Raw genomic sequence first — 19,058 nt, 5'->3', positions numbered from 1 at the left:
GCTGCCTTCTGTACCCCCAATCTCATCTTCATCAGACGTCTAATCCAGGGCAGCCAGGAGAGGTGGTGAAAAGCCACCGTGGCACTCCTTGGGTTCATTCAGATGCAGTCTAGAGCTGCACGGTTCAGTAAGATAGCCACTAGCTACACATGGCTGTTCAAAGTTAAATAAAATGAGAAATTCAGTGCTTCAGCCTCGCCAGCCGCATTTAACCTGCTCAGTGCCCACACGTGGTTGGTGACTACTGTATTGGACATACAGATGTAGAACTTTCTGCAATGACAGGAAGTTCTCTTTGGCAGCATTGGTCTAGAGGGACTTGCTTAGATGGGAGATGTGCACATCTAAAAAGTAACCAAATACCAACCATTCTCTGAGAAATTCTCGCCAGCCAGTTTCCCAGTTGTTCTCTCCCCTCCCCTTTTAAACATAAAATAGCGTGAGTTAAAAATGAAGATATTGGAGGTAATGTCCTCACATTTAAAGGAAGAGTGGAATTAGACTTGATTTATTCAACAAGTATTTGTTGCTTGACACGTAGTAAGTACTCATGCATTTTTTTTTAATTGTCCTGATTGTCTGTTGCTCTCTGCTATCTAAACTCCTCTGCCTCTTCTTCAGAGCTCTGCGTTATCTGACTCTAGCTCCTTATCTCCCATTGCTTCCCAAGAAAAATTCTGTTTTAATCATAGGGTCTCCCTATACCTTGCTCGTGCATTCAGGCCTCCTTACCTCACTTTGTGCCACTCCTTAACATTTCTTTGTGCCTCTTGACACCATTTACCACTCAATCCCCCTTCCTTCCTTCCTTTATTTTAATTATTTTTATTAACATATAATGTATTATTTGCACCAGGGGTACAGCTCTGTGAATCACCAGGTTTACACACTTCACAGTGTTCACCATAGCACATACCCTCCCCAGTGTCCATAACCCAACCACCCTCTCCCTACCCCCCACCCTCCAGCAACCCTCAGTTGGTTTGTGAGATTAAGAGTTTCTTATGGTTTGTCTCCCTCCTGATTCCTTCTTGTTTCATTTTTACCTTCCTTACCCCCCGCCCTGCCTCTCAAATTCCTCATATCAGAGACATCATATGACAATTGTCTTTCTCTGTCAATCCCTCTTTCTTAAAACTCTCTTGCCTCCTTGACAGAACTCTCTCCTCTCTGGCTGCTCCTCAGCCTCTCCCTCATATTTCTTTCTCAACTGCCTCTTAAATGTTAGTATCCTTCAGGGTTCTGGCCTTGGCTCCTTTCCTTTTTGTTATTCTGTGCACATTTCCTGGGCAGTTTCATCTACATCTATGTGTCCTCTGATGTATTCATGTATGCATGTGCACATGTAAATATATGTAAATTATCAATTAGGGTTCTTGGTTTTCAGGAACACCAATGCTGACTAAATTTAGTGCATGTGAATTTATTGGAGTGCTCTTTGGATAGCACAGAACAATGCTTGGAAATAAGATGAAACCAAGGCATCTTAAGGAGGCTAGGAAGCAGGTACAATACAAATGGTCTCTTAGACGCATCTGGGCAGTGCCCTGCTGTTAGAATGAATGCATTCCAGCTCTGTTCATTCTCTCTGCAATTCTCCTCAAGGTTCCCAGTTAGGCTGGAAGTCTCCCAATGGCCTGATTAAGAATCTCATGAGACCTTATTTAATGGGGAAGAAGTAACTCCCCAAAGGAAATCAGATATTCTTTGGAAGGGGAAAAGATGATTGTAGTTAAGAACAAATAAACAAAAAACCAAATGGTATCATATGTACCTGTAAATTGCAAATGTCTATCTTTAGCCCAGATCTCTCTTCAGTTTCTCTTTCATTATATCTTGCTGCCTTCTGAACATCTCCATCTAAATGTTGCTTAGTCATTTCAAATATAACATCTTTTTTTTTTTTTTTTTTTAAGAGAAAGAAAGAGAGTGCGGGGGCAGGAGGGGCAGAGAGAGAGAGGGAGAGAATCTTAAGCAAACTCCATGCCCATTGTGAACCCAATGTGGGGCTCAGTCTCATGACACTGAGATCATGACCTGAGCCGAAATCAAGAGTTGGATGCTTCGCCCACTGAGCCACCCAGGCGTCCCTCAAATACAACATTTCTAAAACTAAATTTATGATCTGTCCTCTTACCTCCTGCTTAAAAATGGGGAAAAAAAGTAAAATAATTAAGAGTAGATTTCTTTACTCCTTGATCCCCTTTCTCAGGGAAAGACACTTATCTACCAGAAACCTTACATCGTTAATGAAGGATCACCCCAAATCTTCATTCTCAGAGCTGCTAGAGGTCACCAAATACTGTTTGTTCTGCCTATGTCAAATTTTCTCCTATCACTTCCACTGCCGTTGCCTTAATTCAGGCTTTCATTGGAACTGGAGTATCACAATAGCTTTGCCACTGTAATTGCTTCCAGTCTGCTTGCCAGAGCTACTGCCAGAAGGATCTTTGTAAAAGCAGATCATGTCATTCTTGTGCTTAAAAACATGGCCTTCAAGAAAATGCCCATTGCCTTTAGAATAAATTCCTTATTTTTTTGCTTTTCTTGAAGATTTAAAAAAAAAAACACATTTTACTGTTATATATGACAAAAATATAACAAATGCATACAAGGAGATTTTGTTTTTAACCTCTGAGCTGCTTCCTCTGTCTTGAATGCCCTTTCCAACCCTCATCCACCTGAGTTACTACTCAGTGTCCTTCAAGACTTGGCTCGGGCATAGTGTGTTCTCCTCCCAGGAGTCTGTACCAATGACAGTCACTCCTTTGCCCATTTCAAGTGCTTCACTCTGTGCATAACCTTTTTGAATTCCTCTTTGTACTGTATAGCTATGTGTACTGTGTGTACATTTTTTTCCCCTTTGGAGACTATAGAATTGTTGAGGATTGTGTGTTTTATCTCCAGAATTTTTGCCTGTTAACTGGCACGTAGGTGATAGTGAACCTTGTGGGGTCATGTAAGACCAAGGCCCTGTGAGAAGCCTTGGCCAGTGTGGACCCCTGCTGTGAGACACTGAGGGGGTCTGGAGAGAACCCCTCTCAGATTGCTGATGTTGTGCTGAATGGATGGACGCTTATCGTCTGCACATAGCTCAGTGGAAGACTGGCTGCCAGGGCATGGAGAAACAGGAAGATTCCTTCCCAGAAGCACACTTGGAAGTTAATTATACGCACAACATATGAGGGGAACTTGTAGAATAAGAGCGAGTGTCAGCAGATTATATTAGTCAGTCATACTTGAAGAAATTAGAGATGTTTGTATATTCATAGAAATAGTCTCAAAGAATATTCCCTGAAATGTTACCAGTCTCTTGGAGGTGAGATTTCAGCAGATCTTGTACTATTTCATTTTCATACTTAAGCAATTTTTTAAGTACATATATAATTTGTAATTAAAAAACAAGAACAACAAAAAAAAGGCATTTCCAGCAAGAGACAGGCTGTCTGCATCCCAGGCATAGTTCAGCAGGACAACTCTGCAACCACGAGGGAGCCTTTGTAGACCTGTTTTCCCAGCCAGCCTTTTCTGGGGAAGCTCAAAAGAAACATGATGCCCCAGACTTCACAGAGGAAACGACAAGTCCATGTAACTGAGGCCAGACAGAGACCTGGTGAAAGTTCTGCTCTCCCTGTAAGGCTGATCAGCTGCATATTCCAGAGGCCAGTTACTAGAATAACTTCCCAGCCTGGCAGTGAAGTCAGGTACAGTCAATGGGAAGAGAACTTGGAGAAGCCCCAGTAGGTCTGTGGAAAGGATACTACAGGGATTCCAGCCCTACTACAATGAAGGAGAGTTTTTAAGTCCCTTGGATTTTTAAAAATGCAGCAAATAGTCCGGGTGAGTCCGAAGGTCTTTCTGGTGCTGGATACTGAGCCCACCGTTGGCTAATCTTCAGACTGGACAGAAATGACCCCAGAAGTGGGTCTTGTTCTCTCCCCTTCCCTCTGCAGATAACAGGCAACTTCCAGAGATACCAGAGACAGACATGGAAAGTGAAGAAAGCAAGGGAGAGACCAGGTGTGGCTTTGAGGATAAACAGGGTCACCGGGGAGGCAGAGAGGGAGGAACCAAGAAGGATGCCCTGAAAACTAGGTGATAAAAGGGAGAAAGCAGTGCTAAAGAGGCTGAGTAGTGTGGCCTTTGCCACAGGTTCTCCATGGAACAACCAGGTTTTGCTTCCCGGTCTTTGATGTCAGTATCAATACTGTTTCTTGCTCTAAACTAAGACACTCAGTTATACCCGCACTGTTCTTTATTAAACTCCTTTAAGAGACCAAAAATAAAGTAAGTGAAATTGTATTTATGCTGATTCGGTTAATAGCTAAGAACAGTTTAAATAATTTTTAGGTCTACTTTTAAAAAATTGATCTATCTGTATTTCCATTGTTCCTATTTTCACATAAACTGCAAAGCAAATGATGTATTGATCACCTGCTATGAAATTTATAGCTAATCTGACTTAAAGAAACAAAACAACAGTTAGTTAGAAATGAGGGTGCTTTGCTCTGCTCTTCTGAACATGAAATAGGTCAGCAAAGGGTTTATCTAGGAGTGAGATTTTTAGATCATTAATCACATCCCTAGGTTTTTATTGAAATTCCATCTTCCTTGATCTCAAGCAGTGATTCTTCCAAAGTAATCAAAAGGTGTTGCATTTTCACATTTAAAAAAAATGAGTTTAAACCCTACTGAAACTGGAAGATTTTTGAGTAGGTAAAAAGTCCTGTTTAAAAATTTTTAAACTGAGAAGAGAATTCTTACAAATAATTTTCATCATTTTGGTGACAAAGTCACAGCTACAGTAACATTTCAAAACATGCATTTTCACCTGCTGTCTCTGTAGTGTAAACGTCTTCTTGAAAGGAAGTTTACTCCTTATTCATTGTTTAAATTTTATCTTTACCCTGGAGGGACAAAATTAAGTGTGTTTGTTATTTGGAAAACATCTGCTAGGTAACTTATTATCACAACAACTCATCGTCATAAAGTAGGTTAGCAAATTTGGGACACTTGCCTTTTTTTTAAAAAGAAAAATGAATAGCCAATGACATTGTTAGCTCTTTTAAGAATTTTGCCACAGATAACTAGCACACTTATGTGTGTGATACAGAGGATTTTCATGGTCATTTTACATCTTTTATAGAATCCTATAAATGTTCTACTTTCTAAAGATCTTGTCTTTACTGCTCATACATATCCTATAGCAAGTAAATTGCAATATGTTACAATAAGTGTAATGATTACAAATAAGTGAGGTGCCACTGTCAACCACTGCATTCTGGATCTTCTCTCCGGATTCCATGGCTTGTGATATGTGACTGTCTGGACTGAGTTGAGGTATCAGGGTGTCAGTATGGTTTATTAAGCTTAATTTCTTCTTTATATTTTTAGATTACACTATAAACAGAGATTCTGACTTTTTTCCTCCATCTCTAGGATTTAATGCTCTCTTTAGGGCATACTATATTTCTTTTTTGAGACCCCTAGCTCTGTATCAAAGCATAGGAGGCCCTCAGATTTGACTCTTACCACCTCTACAGATTTATTTCTTGGCATGAGCCTGTCTTGTACCATGTACTCCAGCAACTCTAAACTGCTTTTTTTGTTCCTTAATGTGTCACGCTGTCCCCTCTGCCTAGAATGTTCTTCTCTTATTCCTCTTCTGCTCCTCCACTATGTTCTGTAGAACTCAGGGGTCTGTAAAGAGCCTCTCTTTGTCTCTCAACCCAACCTCAAGTTAGGTATCTTTCTTTGTGCTCTTAGAATATTTGGTTGTATGACTCTGACACTGCATTACTGGTATTTTATTATATTTATGTCTCTCTACCACCGTACCCCATTCTTTGAGGGTAGAGACCAGGTCTTAACCTATAGTTTAGAGATGTTTATGACTACGTTAATACCAGTTACTTGCTTCACATCTGCTACCATAAAGTTTCTCTCTGAGAGAGAGAGGGTCGATAACACTCATTCATGCCTGCTGAAGATTACTGTATAGTCTGTTTTAAAATCCTGCCCCTTCTACAGAAAACATACAATATTAAATCTTCTATTCAGGCTCCCTTTTTCTTTTAACTTGATATATATTCTGATCTCTTTTTCAATAGAGATATGTATATGTGTATTTTTCTTTTATTTTTTTAACCTCCTAATCTCTTAATCTTTTTTTTTTTTTTTTTGGCTTTGCAGGCTTTGGATGGATTTTTCTTTGTTGTGAACTGTGAAGGGAGAATTGTGTTTGTGTCAGAGAATGTGACCAGCTACTTGGGTTACAATCAGGAGGAATTAATGAATACCAGTGTCTACAGCATACTGCATGTGGGGGATCATGCGGAATTTGTGAAGAATCTGCTCCCAAAATCACTAGGTACAAAACAATGTTTTTTAAAAGAATATGAACTCTCTGTAGCTTTTTTTTTCCCATTATGCAATTATTATATTTGTAGTACATAGTATTATTCTAGAATATGTTATAACATATTAAAAATATTTAAATTTCATTTCAGCCTGATATGTAAATATGAAGAGAGAGTATCATCAAATAGTTGATAGAGAGCACTCCTTTTATCCTCTTCTTCTTGCTATGCCCTAGTCATATGATGGTAGGAAGAAGCAGAGCAGTCAGCTGCCTTGCCACGAGAAGCTTCTGCTTGAAATTACCTTTGTTTTCAATTTTGATTATGTCCAAGAAAGAGACAAATGTATATCCTTCCCACCACCCTGCTCAAAAAGAAAAAAAGGAGGAAGGGAGGAAGGGAATGAGAGAGGGAGGGAGGGAAAAATATTCTGTCATATTATGTATGTATTAAAATGAACATTTTTGGATATGAGCGGTTTCAACTCAGAAGTTTCCAGTATGGTTGGACAGATTGTTTGCTGACAAAGGAGCCCAGCTGAGAGGGCGGATGGGGTCTGATTTCCAACCTCTGTTCCATTTGCTAAACCCTGTGCCTATTCCTTAGCCTGTGCGTGCTCTAAAAGTAAGGGGAGGGCCTTGAGTAGAAATTCTGTATAACTAAACCACACATGCAAATAAAATGTTATCTGTAGCTCTTTATTTTCTATATTGTTCACTCAATAGAATGGAAGTTTTGTTTCTTCTTTGACAAAGAGTACTGTGTGTTTATAGTACCTGAGGGCCTGAAATGATTATTTCTATTAAAATCACTAGTTTGATATTTGAATTATCAAGGGATCTTATGTGTTTTGTTACAGAATTTTAGAGCATGAATGACTTGAGAGATAATATAGCAGATTCCTTTATTTTAAAGATGGTACAAAGATAAAGTAATTAACCCAAACCTCACAGCTTGCTCATAACAAAACCAAGACTCCTTCCTCCAGTATAGGTTTGTTTCCATGATTTCCTCTAACAGTTACAGGCTGATGAGATACCAAAAAGGAAGGAGTTTCAGTACAGAGGATAAAGTAAGAAAACTGTTGCAAATGGTGAGAGAAGAGCCTTAAAAACCCTCTTACTGCCACCATGGTTTGAATATAACATTGTTAACTAGGCAGTAGTGACCCATCACACAGTGATGATCACATGAAATATACAGACATCTTATCTATAACTGAATTCAGTTTTCTTATACCAAATCAGGCAACACGCATGTTTTAACAATCATTTTTATATAATAACTTATTTTTTTAATTTTTTAATTTTTTAGAGATGGAGGGAGTGAAGGGGAGGGGTACAGAGAGAGAGTGAGAATCTTTTTTTTTCCCCCCCAAAGATTTTATTTATTTATTTGACAGACAGAGATCACAAGTAGGCAGAGAGGCAGGCAGAGAGAGGGGAAGGGAAGCAGGCCTCCGGCTGAGCAGAGAGACCAATGCGGGGCTCCATCCCAGGACCCCAGGATCATGACCTGAGCCGAAGGCAGAGGCTTTAACCACTGAGCCACCCAGGCACCCCGAGAGAGCAAGAATCTTAAGCAGGTTCCATGCCCAGTGAGGAGCCCGACACAGGGCTTGATCTCACGACCCTGAGATCATGACCTGAGCTGAAATCAAAACCTTAACCAACTGAGCCAACCAGGCACCCCAATTTTTATGTAATAACTTATTGACTACCCACTATATTTGAGGGTGAGAAGAATGGTCATTAAGCCAAGGTTGGTCTCTGTCTAGTCTAAATATTTTTTTGAGTCACGGTCTCCTTTGAGAAACTTTGAATCCTCTCCCCAAAAAGGTGCACATTTTCACAAGCCCATCCTTAAGAATACATGCCTGCCAGGTTAAAACTCCTGCTTAACAATGGGTCTCTGGTTTCCAATCATTTTTTCATTTCCAAATGAAACAAATGGAAACAAATGGAAAAGTGCATTAATTAACTGCTATAAAAATTCTGAGTAAAAGAGTGTAAGCTATTATTTTTGTCTTTAACTTTTTTTAAAGACTACTAAAGAATTAGGACTACGTTAGGTCTTCTTTTTGAGGGGGGAAATCCTATACACTCTCTTAGAAATTTTGCGCTCTTGTAATTGGTAGACGTTAAGATTTGCTAAGGAAGATAAGTATCCTGTTGCCTCAGGATAATGTTAAATGCGAAGAGATCTGTCTTTAATCTGAATATCTAATAAAGCAGATGGCTAAATGTATGTCTTTGTATCCTCAGAGTTCTTCACCCTATTCACAGACATATAATCAGTTTTTCTTCCACAGTAAATGGAGTTCCGTGGCCTCAGGAGGCAACACGACGAAACAGCCATACCTTTAACTGCAGGATGCTAATTCACCCTCCAGATGAGCCAGGCACCGAGAACCAAGAAGCGTGCCAGCGCTATGAAGTCATGCAGTGCTTCACTGTGTCACAGCCAAAATCAATTCAAGAGGATGGAGAAGGTAAAACAAAGGATGATTTTAAGGGCTTTGCTCGCTTTTTCCATGGCTTTAAAGATCAGGGAGGTAATTGATTATAAACAGCCTTTTTCAGATAGTAATTTTGGCCACTATGTTATGCATCATAGTGGCTATTCAGCTTACTGTGTTATTTCCCAATACTTAAGAAGAAAGTTGCCAACATCTAGAATCACCCCTTTAAAATGCCCCCACGCTCTCGGTTTTAAGCTGGCATTCCCACTAAAATGTCAAATTCAAACCAACTTGCTGCCTAGAAATAAGAGACGTAGCTAACTGCTGCCAGTTGGAAATGTACCAGATGCAGCAGGCTGTTGAACAGCTCTCTGATTTTTAGAAAGTTTCAAGTTTAGAGTGTGGGGAACATTGGAGAATAGAGTTAGCATTTTTGAGGCCATACAAGGTAATTTACAAGGAGAAAACATATGAATAGAAGAAAACACAGCTGAAGCTCTAATACGAACATGGTATCAACATGGCATTTGTCAAGTGTATGATAGAGGATGAGTTCTGCACGTGAGCCAGTCTGAGCTAAGTAAAGAGCACCACAAACTAGAAACTGGAGTAAGGACTGGGGAAGGTAGAAGATGAGAAATTAATCAGATACAAAGAAGGCCGTGCATGTAGCAGGTTTCACCTGCAAATGGGTGCCATAGTCAACTGAGGATTTTTTACAAAATACACATGCCAGTGCCAGTCTGTCTGATATGATCGAAGCTCATGTTCAGCTGTGTAGCACTCAAAAAAATTGGAAATGGGACTTTGAAAAAATTATAGATCCTAAAATATGAAGTCCTCCATCAAGAGCAAAATAATTGCTTCTTCAGAAAGAGTTAAATATATTTCTCATATTGTAATTATTATCTGCACAGTGGTTATAAGAATAGTGTTTATAGCCATTAAGTAGTGATAAATACAGGAAATTGACTAAAAACTATATTAAAAAAAAAATCACTGTGTTCCTTAAATCTAGTGAAAACTACTTCTTTAAGTTGTTATCACCCAAGTACATGTGATGTGTCCGTCTCCTCTGGTTTATGTCTGAACAGTCAGTGCAAAGGGATAATTTATGCTAAACAGATCTCTACCCAGGGTTGCCAGTTTTTGGTTACCAGCAATTTTAATCTTTAGTATTATATTATTAGATCAGAGTGACTCCAGTATTGGGTCCTATAACATGTGTTGTTTTATGGAAACCATTAATGGCAAATGATGGATGTGAACTGTTTTCTGCCCTCTCTTCTTAAACTTCCTTTTCTTGTTTTGGGCAGATTTCCAGTCATGTTTGATTTGTATTGCACGGCGATTACCTCGGCCTCCAGCTATTACAGGTGTAGAATCCTTTATGACCAAGCAAGATACTACAGGTATTTACTGCAGAATTTAGAATTTACATCCAAAATCTTGTGTCCTTCTGTTGTCTGCTATTCAGCTTCCATTCACTTGTCTTACACAGAAAATATTTTAAATGATGGTCTTGATCCTGGGCACTTTATATTTTATTGTATTAATTTTTTTTTTAAGATTTTACTTTTAAGTAATCTCCATTCAGCGTCAGACTCAGCCTCACAACTCCAAGATCAAGAGTCACACGCTCCCCTGACCAAGCCAGCCAGGCACCCCATTCGTCTTGTGCATTTTAGATGTTGTAATCATTGTCATGGGCAGGGTGCTAGGGAGAACATTATAATATTTGTTCATTCACATACTGTTTTGGTTATAAATTATTTTATAAATTATTATTATAAATTATATATAAATATATATAATATGTATATATAAATTATATATAAGTATATATAAATTATATATAAATTATAATTATAAATTATTATTTGGTTATAAATTATTTTTCATAATCATGGAATAAGATTTTTAAAGAAATTTGGTAAAGTAGATGTACATATAATTATTTTTATTTTTATTTTATTTTTTTTTAAAAGATTTTATTCATATAATTATTTTTAAATGGTTGTTTTAAAATTATGCTTCAGTGGATCTGGCTATTTCTTTTTCCTCTCCTCTTTTTCTTTAAATGTATTCAGCACATACTGATTAAGTGCCTGGAAGCGCCTGTCACTGTGTATGACTGCTAAGGGTGTACATAGCTGAGCAAAAATCAACAACGCAATTACAAATTGTGGTACATTTTATGATGGAAAGTATGTGAGATGGGGAAAGGCAAACTAATAGGGAGAACCTATTTTTAAATTTTTAAATTAATTTAAATTTTTAAATTAGCTGGTGAACCAGCGCCTGTCTGAGGAGCTGATATTGAGCCCTAAGCTCCAAAAGATGAGGAGGAGCCAACTCTGCAAAGTGTGGAAGGGGCGGCAAGGAGGGTCACGGTGCAGCATGAGAGCTCCTGATTGAGGAAGGAGAGCTAGCTGCAGAGGCCTGTGGGAAAACAGACAAGTGCATGAGAGGAACCGAAAGAAGGGCAGCAGTGCCCAAAAGTGAGTGCCAGGAAGGAAGGCCCTCTTTATAAAGGCCTGCTGCAGATTTGATTTTCAGCCAAAACAAATTGTTATTGTCCTTTACAATTTTCTATAGTATTTTTCATACGTTATATAATCCTATCTTCACTTTAACACATCAAGTTTTGTACTTTTACATCAGAGTTACTTATGTATCAGTTACTTCTCTCATTTTAAAATAGGGATAGATACCTCAGAAATATTTTTCAGCAGATCAAGATTTTAAAAATCATTTCTACTGGTTTTTATTCTTTGTGAAAGTTTAGGTTTAAAGTACTTTTTGGCCCTTACCATTATTTATAACATTTATTAATATTTGTTACAATATTTACTAGTTTTTTAGTCCCAGAAACTTAATATTCCTATTGTGTGCTTTTATTCTTGTGTTTTTAAAGATAAGCTCCCAGCTGCTCTTACTGAAGGGTAGGTTGGGATAAATTAGCATGAATAATAGAGTATAGTAAAGAGAATGTCTAGGACTTGGAGATAACAGCATCTGTGCATGGTAATTATCCCTTACCATAACTTTCTTCCTTCCCTTTTGAGTCTACCATCTACATGTCCTTTTCCATTTCCCACCAATGTACAGCTCTGGGAAAATTGAATAACCTTTATTGAAAACCAAAAATACTAATGCATGGGGGAAGAATAGGGTTTACTGAAAAATATAACTGGTCTTTTGCATCCATAAACCCAAGTAAGGGCTTGTGAGCAGAATGAAAGCTTGCTGGAAAGAGTGGAAGTCCGGTTACTGAATAAATGTGGGAGATGAAGGAGGCCTGAAATTTATGAGGATAATTTAGGAACAATGTATTTCAGCTTTTCCTCATATTGCATTTCTATACGTTGAATCTTAAATTGGATTATTTTATTTTTTTTAAATTTATTTGAGAGAGAGAGAGCATTACAAGCAGGGCAAGAGGTAGAGGGAGAGAAGCAGACTCCCCGCTGAGCACAGAGCCTGGTGCAGGGCTTGATCTCAAGACCCTGAGATCATGACCAGAGCTGAAATCAAGAGTCAGACCCTTAACTGACTGAGCCACCCAGGTGCCCCTTAAATTGGATTATTTTAAAGAAGACTGTATTTTCCCATAGGAATAATGTTATTACTGGTAGTTTTGTTCCTGACCAAGGACCCAGCATTAAAATCTTAGATGTACCTGATTTTAAAGTAGATGCATATAAATTTAAAAATTAAGCTCTGAATCATAAAATAATTATAAATCTAGAGAGAACCTCAGAGATCATAGACTCTAGCCCACTCATTTTACAAAGGATAGAATGGTGCCTTTCCAAAACCATACAGCTAATTGGTGAGAACAGACATCTATAGGCCCTAATATATAGCTCTTCCTTTATATTGCATTGCCTTCTACCAAAGCACTATTACAAGGACATCACTGTACTGTACACACTTATTACATAGGAGATACCAGAGGAAATGTAAAATAGAAGGAAAATAGAAAGTTGGCAAAGAAATATAAAGTGTTCTTAAAATGTAAATAACGTTTTATTGTATCATCGAAATATATCATTGATTTAGATAAAAAAATAATAAACCAGTTGCAATTAAGTATTAGATATTTAATTCCTTAAATTTTAGTAGTAGTTTTAACTCTACGTAGAGTTACATCACTTTTAAAAGTGGTTCCCATCCCTTAAAAAAAAAAAATCATCTGCCAAGAAATGTTGAACAGTGGCTTACTAGTTGGGGTGGTTGGTTAAACTTTTCTCTAGCAAGCAGAGGTACTCGAAATCAACCCATTCATGATCCTCTTTTAAGACAGTCACTGCATTACCTAGTCATTTGTTACCATTGCCGATAATTTAATAACCTTCTCCCCTCTGATCATGCAGTTCTAGGCTCTTGCTTTCTTGTGGTTAGTACTGACATGAACACATACCCCTCCCTTTGTCATTGCATCTGAGGAGCATTGTTGCGTGTGAAGATCCTGTGACAGTCAATTCTCAGCTATAACCAACTCTTGACCTCTGATGTAATAAGAGACAAAGATTAAATAATTATCATTCTTAGAAAATCCAGAATTGTCTGTAATTGCAGCCAAGTGTTCACCAGGCTTTCCCCAAACCATTCTTAAATAACAAAATTCCTTTAAGTTTAAATTTCTTTTCTTTCTGCCATTTACATTTATGCCAAGACTTGGGCAACAGCCTTATCAGACTGATTCAGATGTATCAGATTCAAGACTCTGAATTAAAGAGGCCTAATAAATTCCAGCCAAGCCAAGTGAAATACATAAAGAAGGAATTAGTTAAAATGAGGATGCACAAATAGTACAACAGATTTGAGTTCGTTGTGAGAAGAGGGAAGATAAGGAAAAAAATCAGCAGTTCACAGAAGAGGAAAAAATGAAAAATTCTCAACCTCATTCATTGGAGAGTACAAATTTAGATCATAAACATTTTTCAGCTATTAATCGTAAAAAATAAAGAAGCCTGACAATACCCCAAGTGATAGAGAGGATGTTGGATTAAGAGTAGCTCTTATATAAGTTTCTGGGGAACAGTTTAATGTTATAAAGTTGAATATTCACATAACCTATGACTCAACAGTTCTGTCCTATGTCTGTACGCTAGAGAACTCTCACACACATGCACCTTGGAAAATGTAGATAGTGTTCACAGCAGCATTCATTGTAATATCAAAAAATGGGATACAATTTAGATGTCCCTTGACAGGAGAACGTAAAAACAGAGGGATGTGACATGTGAGGAGTACGCACATAATGGAATGGTATAGGTAATGTTCCAGTTCTGAAATTGGTTGGTGGGTTTGCAGGTTTTCATTTTATTAATCTAACTCTATACACGTATATATCTTGCCTGTATTATTTTGTGTTAATATAAGATTACATAAAAAAATAATAAAACATCTGGATAATCCCAAACTGAATTCATTGGCCCCTGGTTAACTAAGGAATAATTTACCTGAATTCTTCCATAGCCATCTAGGAAATTTGTTCAAGTGTGATAATAATAGCAAGTCACTACTACGGTTTATGAAGCATATGTTCTGTGTGTAGAGTATCTAGCCAATCTTATGCTGTTATCTTTTTCTGATTTAACTTTTATTGCCTTCAGTCTTTGTTAAATGCAATGTTGCCTACAGCCCAAGAAGAGGTAGAAAAGGAAAGTTTTGCTTACTTTCTCATATTCTCTTCACTTAGTTACTGGAAATTAATTTAAACCAAAATGATATATTTCATCTCTGTCTCTCCTTTCCCAATAAATGATCCAGTCATTAGTAGACAGAGAGTAGAATCCAGATAGCAAACCAGAGGAGTTCGATTTGCTTTAGTCTCTGCAGCTTCAGGTCCTTATGGCATGACTTTAATACTTGACTGGGATTGAATTTTAGAATATGATATGCTAAGGGCACTCCAAGGCCAAAACAGTTTTTTATTATCATGTAAGTGATACACTCTGTTACCATATGTAATAAAAATTAATAGTGTTTATTAATATTTTTGTCCATAAGCATTTAGGGGCAGCAGCAAATTTCTTAGATGTAGTTGTCGATTTTGAAATATGGGTGACTTATATGAAGAGGCTATCACAAATGGAAACTTTCATTCTTCATGTAGGTAAAATCATCTCTATTGATACTAGTTCCCTGAGAGCTGCTGGCAGAACTGGCTGGGAAGATTTAGTGAGGAAATGCATCTATGCTTTTTTCCAACCTCAGGGCAGAGAACCATCTTATGCCAGACAACTGTTTCAAGAAGGTAAAGTTTTCTTCTCATAATTATTTTCATTAACCTTGCTTTTTATTAATACTGAAGTAATTTATATAGAACTTATGGCTTGATAAGTATTTTCTCCAAATTACAGTTTTTGCAATAATCGGTTTTAGGAAAGGAAGAAATGGGTAAGCAAAGTAATTCATGAGTGGATCCTGAATTTGGGATGCACATTTTAAAGAACAGGGTATCATGTGGTGGTCACTCACTCACTCACTCATTCGTTCATTCATTCATTCAGCAGACATGTATCAAGTTCCTCACATACATAGAACACTGTGTCAGGTGGCAGGAATATAGTGATGACTAAGAAGCAGGGTTTTGCCCTCAAGGAGCTCAAAATATATTAGGACAATATATGACTTTAAATATTAGTGCGACATGGGCTTATACCCAGAGGTATAACCAAAGAAGAAAAAAATTACTTCTGACTTGGAGAATCAGGGATGGCTTCAGAAAGGAAGTGATAATTTCGTCTGACTTTTGAAGGTCATTCCCAGCAGGGACAGGCATGTGAAAGGGCTTCTAGATAATACAGAAATCTGTATCATACAGGTTTACTTTATTACTGTTATGGTACCTGTATCACCTGACTCAGGTTGAAGTTTCAAGTTAAACATATGTCATATGAGATTAATAATTGTATAGATGCTATATGGTACTGTGGGAGATAAATATATTCTCTGCCCTTAAGGAACTTAACAGTATTACAGGAAACAGGGAAAATTATTTGAGAAAGTTCATAGAGTTTCAGAGGTGAGGGTTTTGATAGACTTTAAAAATATTGTCACGTAATTAAGTTAGCCTAATTCTCCATTCCCTCTATAATTTATTCTCTATTCACTAACAGTTTCTTTGTGAAAGAGACTCTTTGTGTGACTCTTCCTGAAAAATAATTTTAAAATGTTTTTCATTATTCCATCATCCTTCTTAATTTTAATATTTTCCCGTAACATTAGGTTTCCTAACTTGACAGATGATTTTCCGTTCGTTACATTTTAACATCCAGGTGGTATGTGGATAGGAAGCAGCTTGATTTTTTTTTTTTTCCAAGAAGCCATCTATATGAGTCTCACTAGTCTGGTTACTCATGGGACAACTTCCTATAGACTAATAGTTCTCCAGTGGGCCTCTTACTAGACTGATACCTTCCCCAAAGATGGTATTTCAGAGGATAGGACCAAGAACCTACATTTTTTAAGTTTCCAGGCAACCCTGAAGTACATCAGGTATGGAAACCATCACAACAACCAACTAATGCCATTTACTGGTTGCAGACTTTGTGAGTCCCTCTTGCTAATAATGGCACTTGACTTTTGCCTAAGTTTGAGACTCGGAGCACTCTCTCCATTTATTGCCGCAAATGCTAAAGTATATGATGCTCTTTGGTTTTTACCTTAACTTTGTAAGTTGGGCCTTCCAAGGCTGTATGTGAAAGACTTTTAATTTTATTTGCCTGTAATTTCCATATACTTGCACCAAGGCAAAGCAGATCTAGATTATTGTCTTATTGTCTGACTAGGTTCCCTGTAGATGTGACTGAACCACAGTTGATGTGTTTCTAAACCATTTGAATTCTCTATAAAACAGATTGGTTAAAGTTAGAACAAGTAACTATCATTAACATATGAAGTAAAACAATTTAGAGTAGAATGTAAAGAAATATAATTCAACACCTCTTCCCCATTAGTCATTTCTTCATGTCCTTTTCTTCCACTTCTTTGGGGGAAGAAAACATTCCTCAATAGAGATAACTTGTATTTTTCTCAACACTGTTGTGCAGAGTTCACGTGACTCTGATTACATAGTTTTGTAGATTCGGGGCCATTTGCCTAACAGTGTTCATGGACTTGGACTAAACACATCTTTTTCTGATATTTCATGCTCAGCAGTGTCTAACCTGGTAAGAAAACGGTGGTCCATGAAACACTCACATGGGGGGATCATCTGTTAAAGATGTTGCCTGCTGAATTCAAATCTCCTGTGAGGGCCCAGGTATCTGAACTTCCAAAGGCAGTGCTTAAGTGCATCGAGTGTGAGATCCATTGGGCTCCCTCAGAGTTGGGGGAGGTGTAAAACTCTGTAGTGGTGGAGTCTGTCTTTTTTTATTTCCCTATCCATTAAATTACTCTTTGAAGACAGTGACTGGTAGAAAATCCTAAAATGCATTAAACTTTAAGTTAGTTCTTAGCTTAACTTTTCAGCTGCTTTTGACAGAGACAGCTTTTAAAGGAAGTTTACCATTTTATTTTCTGGGGTCAAATTTGAAAAAAAACAAAAAAGAACCTCACGTTTCGGCCAAAAAATCTGTGGGCATTCAGCATGAACTAGATTACAACTGTGGTTCTCCAGTGAGATTAGGGGGAAATGGATATCAGCATCACCTGAGCAACTTTTTAAGCTAGGAGGAGGTCTGTGTAGGTGTATTCGGTTTGGAAAAGTTTCCCAGATTCAGTTCAACTGAGAGCCATTGCTTTAAGAAGGGTTTAGGTTAAATACTTCCCCAGGGTCCTTGATAACATTCATCCAGGCAGTTGTTAAACCAGATTTCTGGACTCCACCCCCACTACTGAATCAGAGTCTATAAGCTAAGGTGCTTTCTTACAGAGAAGTTTGGAAAACATCAACTTACATTCCACAAGATATTAATAGCTGTAACTAAGGAATGTTTCATGCTGAATTAAGTTTGGGGAATGTTTCAGTCTCCCATTCTTGAGAATTCATAAGACATATAAAGTATTTAAGTTTCTGGGAGATTCTACCATGAAGGTACCTGTTTGACTTTGTTATCTAGACTTATTTTTCTGCAAAGTACTTATTCCTATAGGACATCTATCAGCATTTAGGGAGAGTAGCAGAAATGGGGATATTGTTCTATATAGCCTAGGAAAGTTTTATGAAAGTTCTGCTTACCTATTATCAGTGACATAAAGGATCATCATTTTTTGTCTTTGAGAGATGTCCATGATACATTGTTATATTGGAAAATAGTCTACAAAAGCCCAGCGGATATAGTACCATCTCACTCTTGGATGTTTGTTTATCCAGTTCTAGAGGGTTCACAAAATATGCACAGTGGTTATCTCTAAGTGATGGTATTACAAATGGCTTTATCATACTCTTTGTTCACTTTTCTGTTATCTTAACGTTATAATCACAATATAAAGTTATTTTAATTAAGAAGATGGCAAGACGGTTAGAAGGAGTTTATAGTATCAAGAAGTTTGGGAGCATTGCGATAAAACATAAATACCCATTCATACCCATATGAATGATTAACCAGAATGTTCTTTGAGACTTGTGTAATGTGGTTAATTCCATGGTCCATATTAACAGAGTTAAGTGAAATCTTTTTTTTTGTTGTCAGTCTTGTTGAAAATATTTAAAATATGAATTTATTTTTCTTTTTGAGAAATTTTGATATATTGAATAGGGTTTACTCATTAGTAATTGAAAATCTTAGAGCATCTAAGGGTAATTCTTTTTCTTTACCTTAATTAACAGCTTTTTAAGTTGCATTCTTTCTGCATATATCTAGGGAAATACAAAAGGAAAAAGAAATCTCTACGGGCATTGCTGTGTAGTACCCTACCACACATTTTATACCTGCCCATTTAGTTAACATCAGTAAAGCATACTTGTTGAGATTATCTTGGCACCAAATTGGGTAGAGTCAAAAACCCAAATAGCTCTACTCTAGAGCTGCTATGACCAGAGAAAATGGTGTCCTTTGCTTCATAGCTCTTTTGAGGCCTATTCTGGAGGGGAAAACAAAACAAAAAAGTTGTTATTTTAAAAGGTTCCCAGAAGAGTTTCTGGGGTGTCAGTAATACCACATCAATACCATCCCTCCCCACTAAGTGTTCTAAAAATTTTAGAAATGGACACAGGAGTCAGGGATCACAATACTAGCTAGCTATATACCTGGCAAAACTAGTTTGGAAAACAACGCCAG

The 19,058-nt window shown here is 37.4% G+C and overlaps 1 protein-coding gene across 3 annotated transcripts in view; it reads left to right on the top strand.

Moving 5' to 3' along the window:
• NCOA1 (nuclear receptor coactivator 1) overlaps positions 1 to 19,058 on the top strand; it is a 180,579-nt gene that overhangs the window by 104,637 nt on the left and 56,884 nt on the right. For all 3 annotated transcript variants that reach the window (XM_080812671.1, XM_080812670.1, XM_080812672.1), the window contains exons 6-9: positions 6,193 to 6,370; positions 8,671 to 8,850; positions 10,137 to 10,232; positions 14,948 to 15,088. In XM_080812671.1, coding sequence (XP_080668797.1) covers positions 6,193 to 6,370; positions 8,671 to 8,850; positions 10,137 to 10,232; positions 14,948 to 15,088 — 595 coding nt within the window. The remainder of the gene's footprint in view (positions 1 to 6,192; positions 6,371 to 8,670; positions 8,851 to 10,136; positions 10,233 to 14,947; positions 15,089 to 19,058) is intronic.

Source organism: Martes martes (assembly GCF_963455335.1).
Source record: "Martes martes genome assembly, chromosome: 9".
NCBI lineage: Eukaryota > Metazoa > Chordata > Mammalia > Carnivora > Mustelidae > Martes > Martes martes.
The sequence above is the reverse complement of the archived record's forward strand: the minus strand, read 5'-3'. Positions and strand labels throughout refer to the sequence as shown.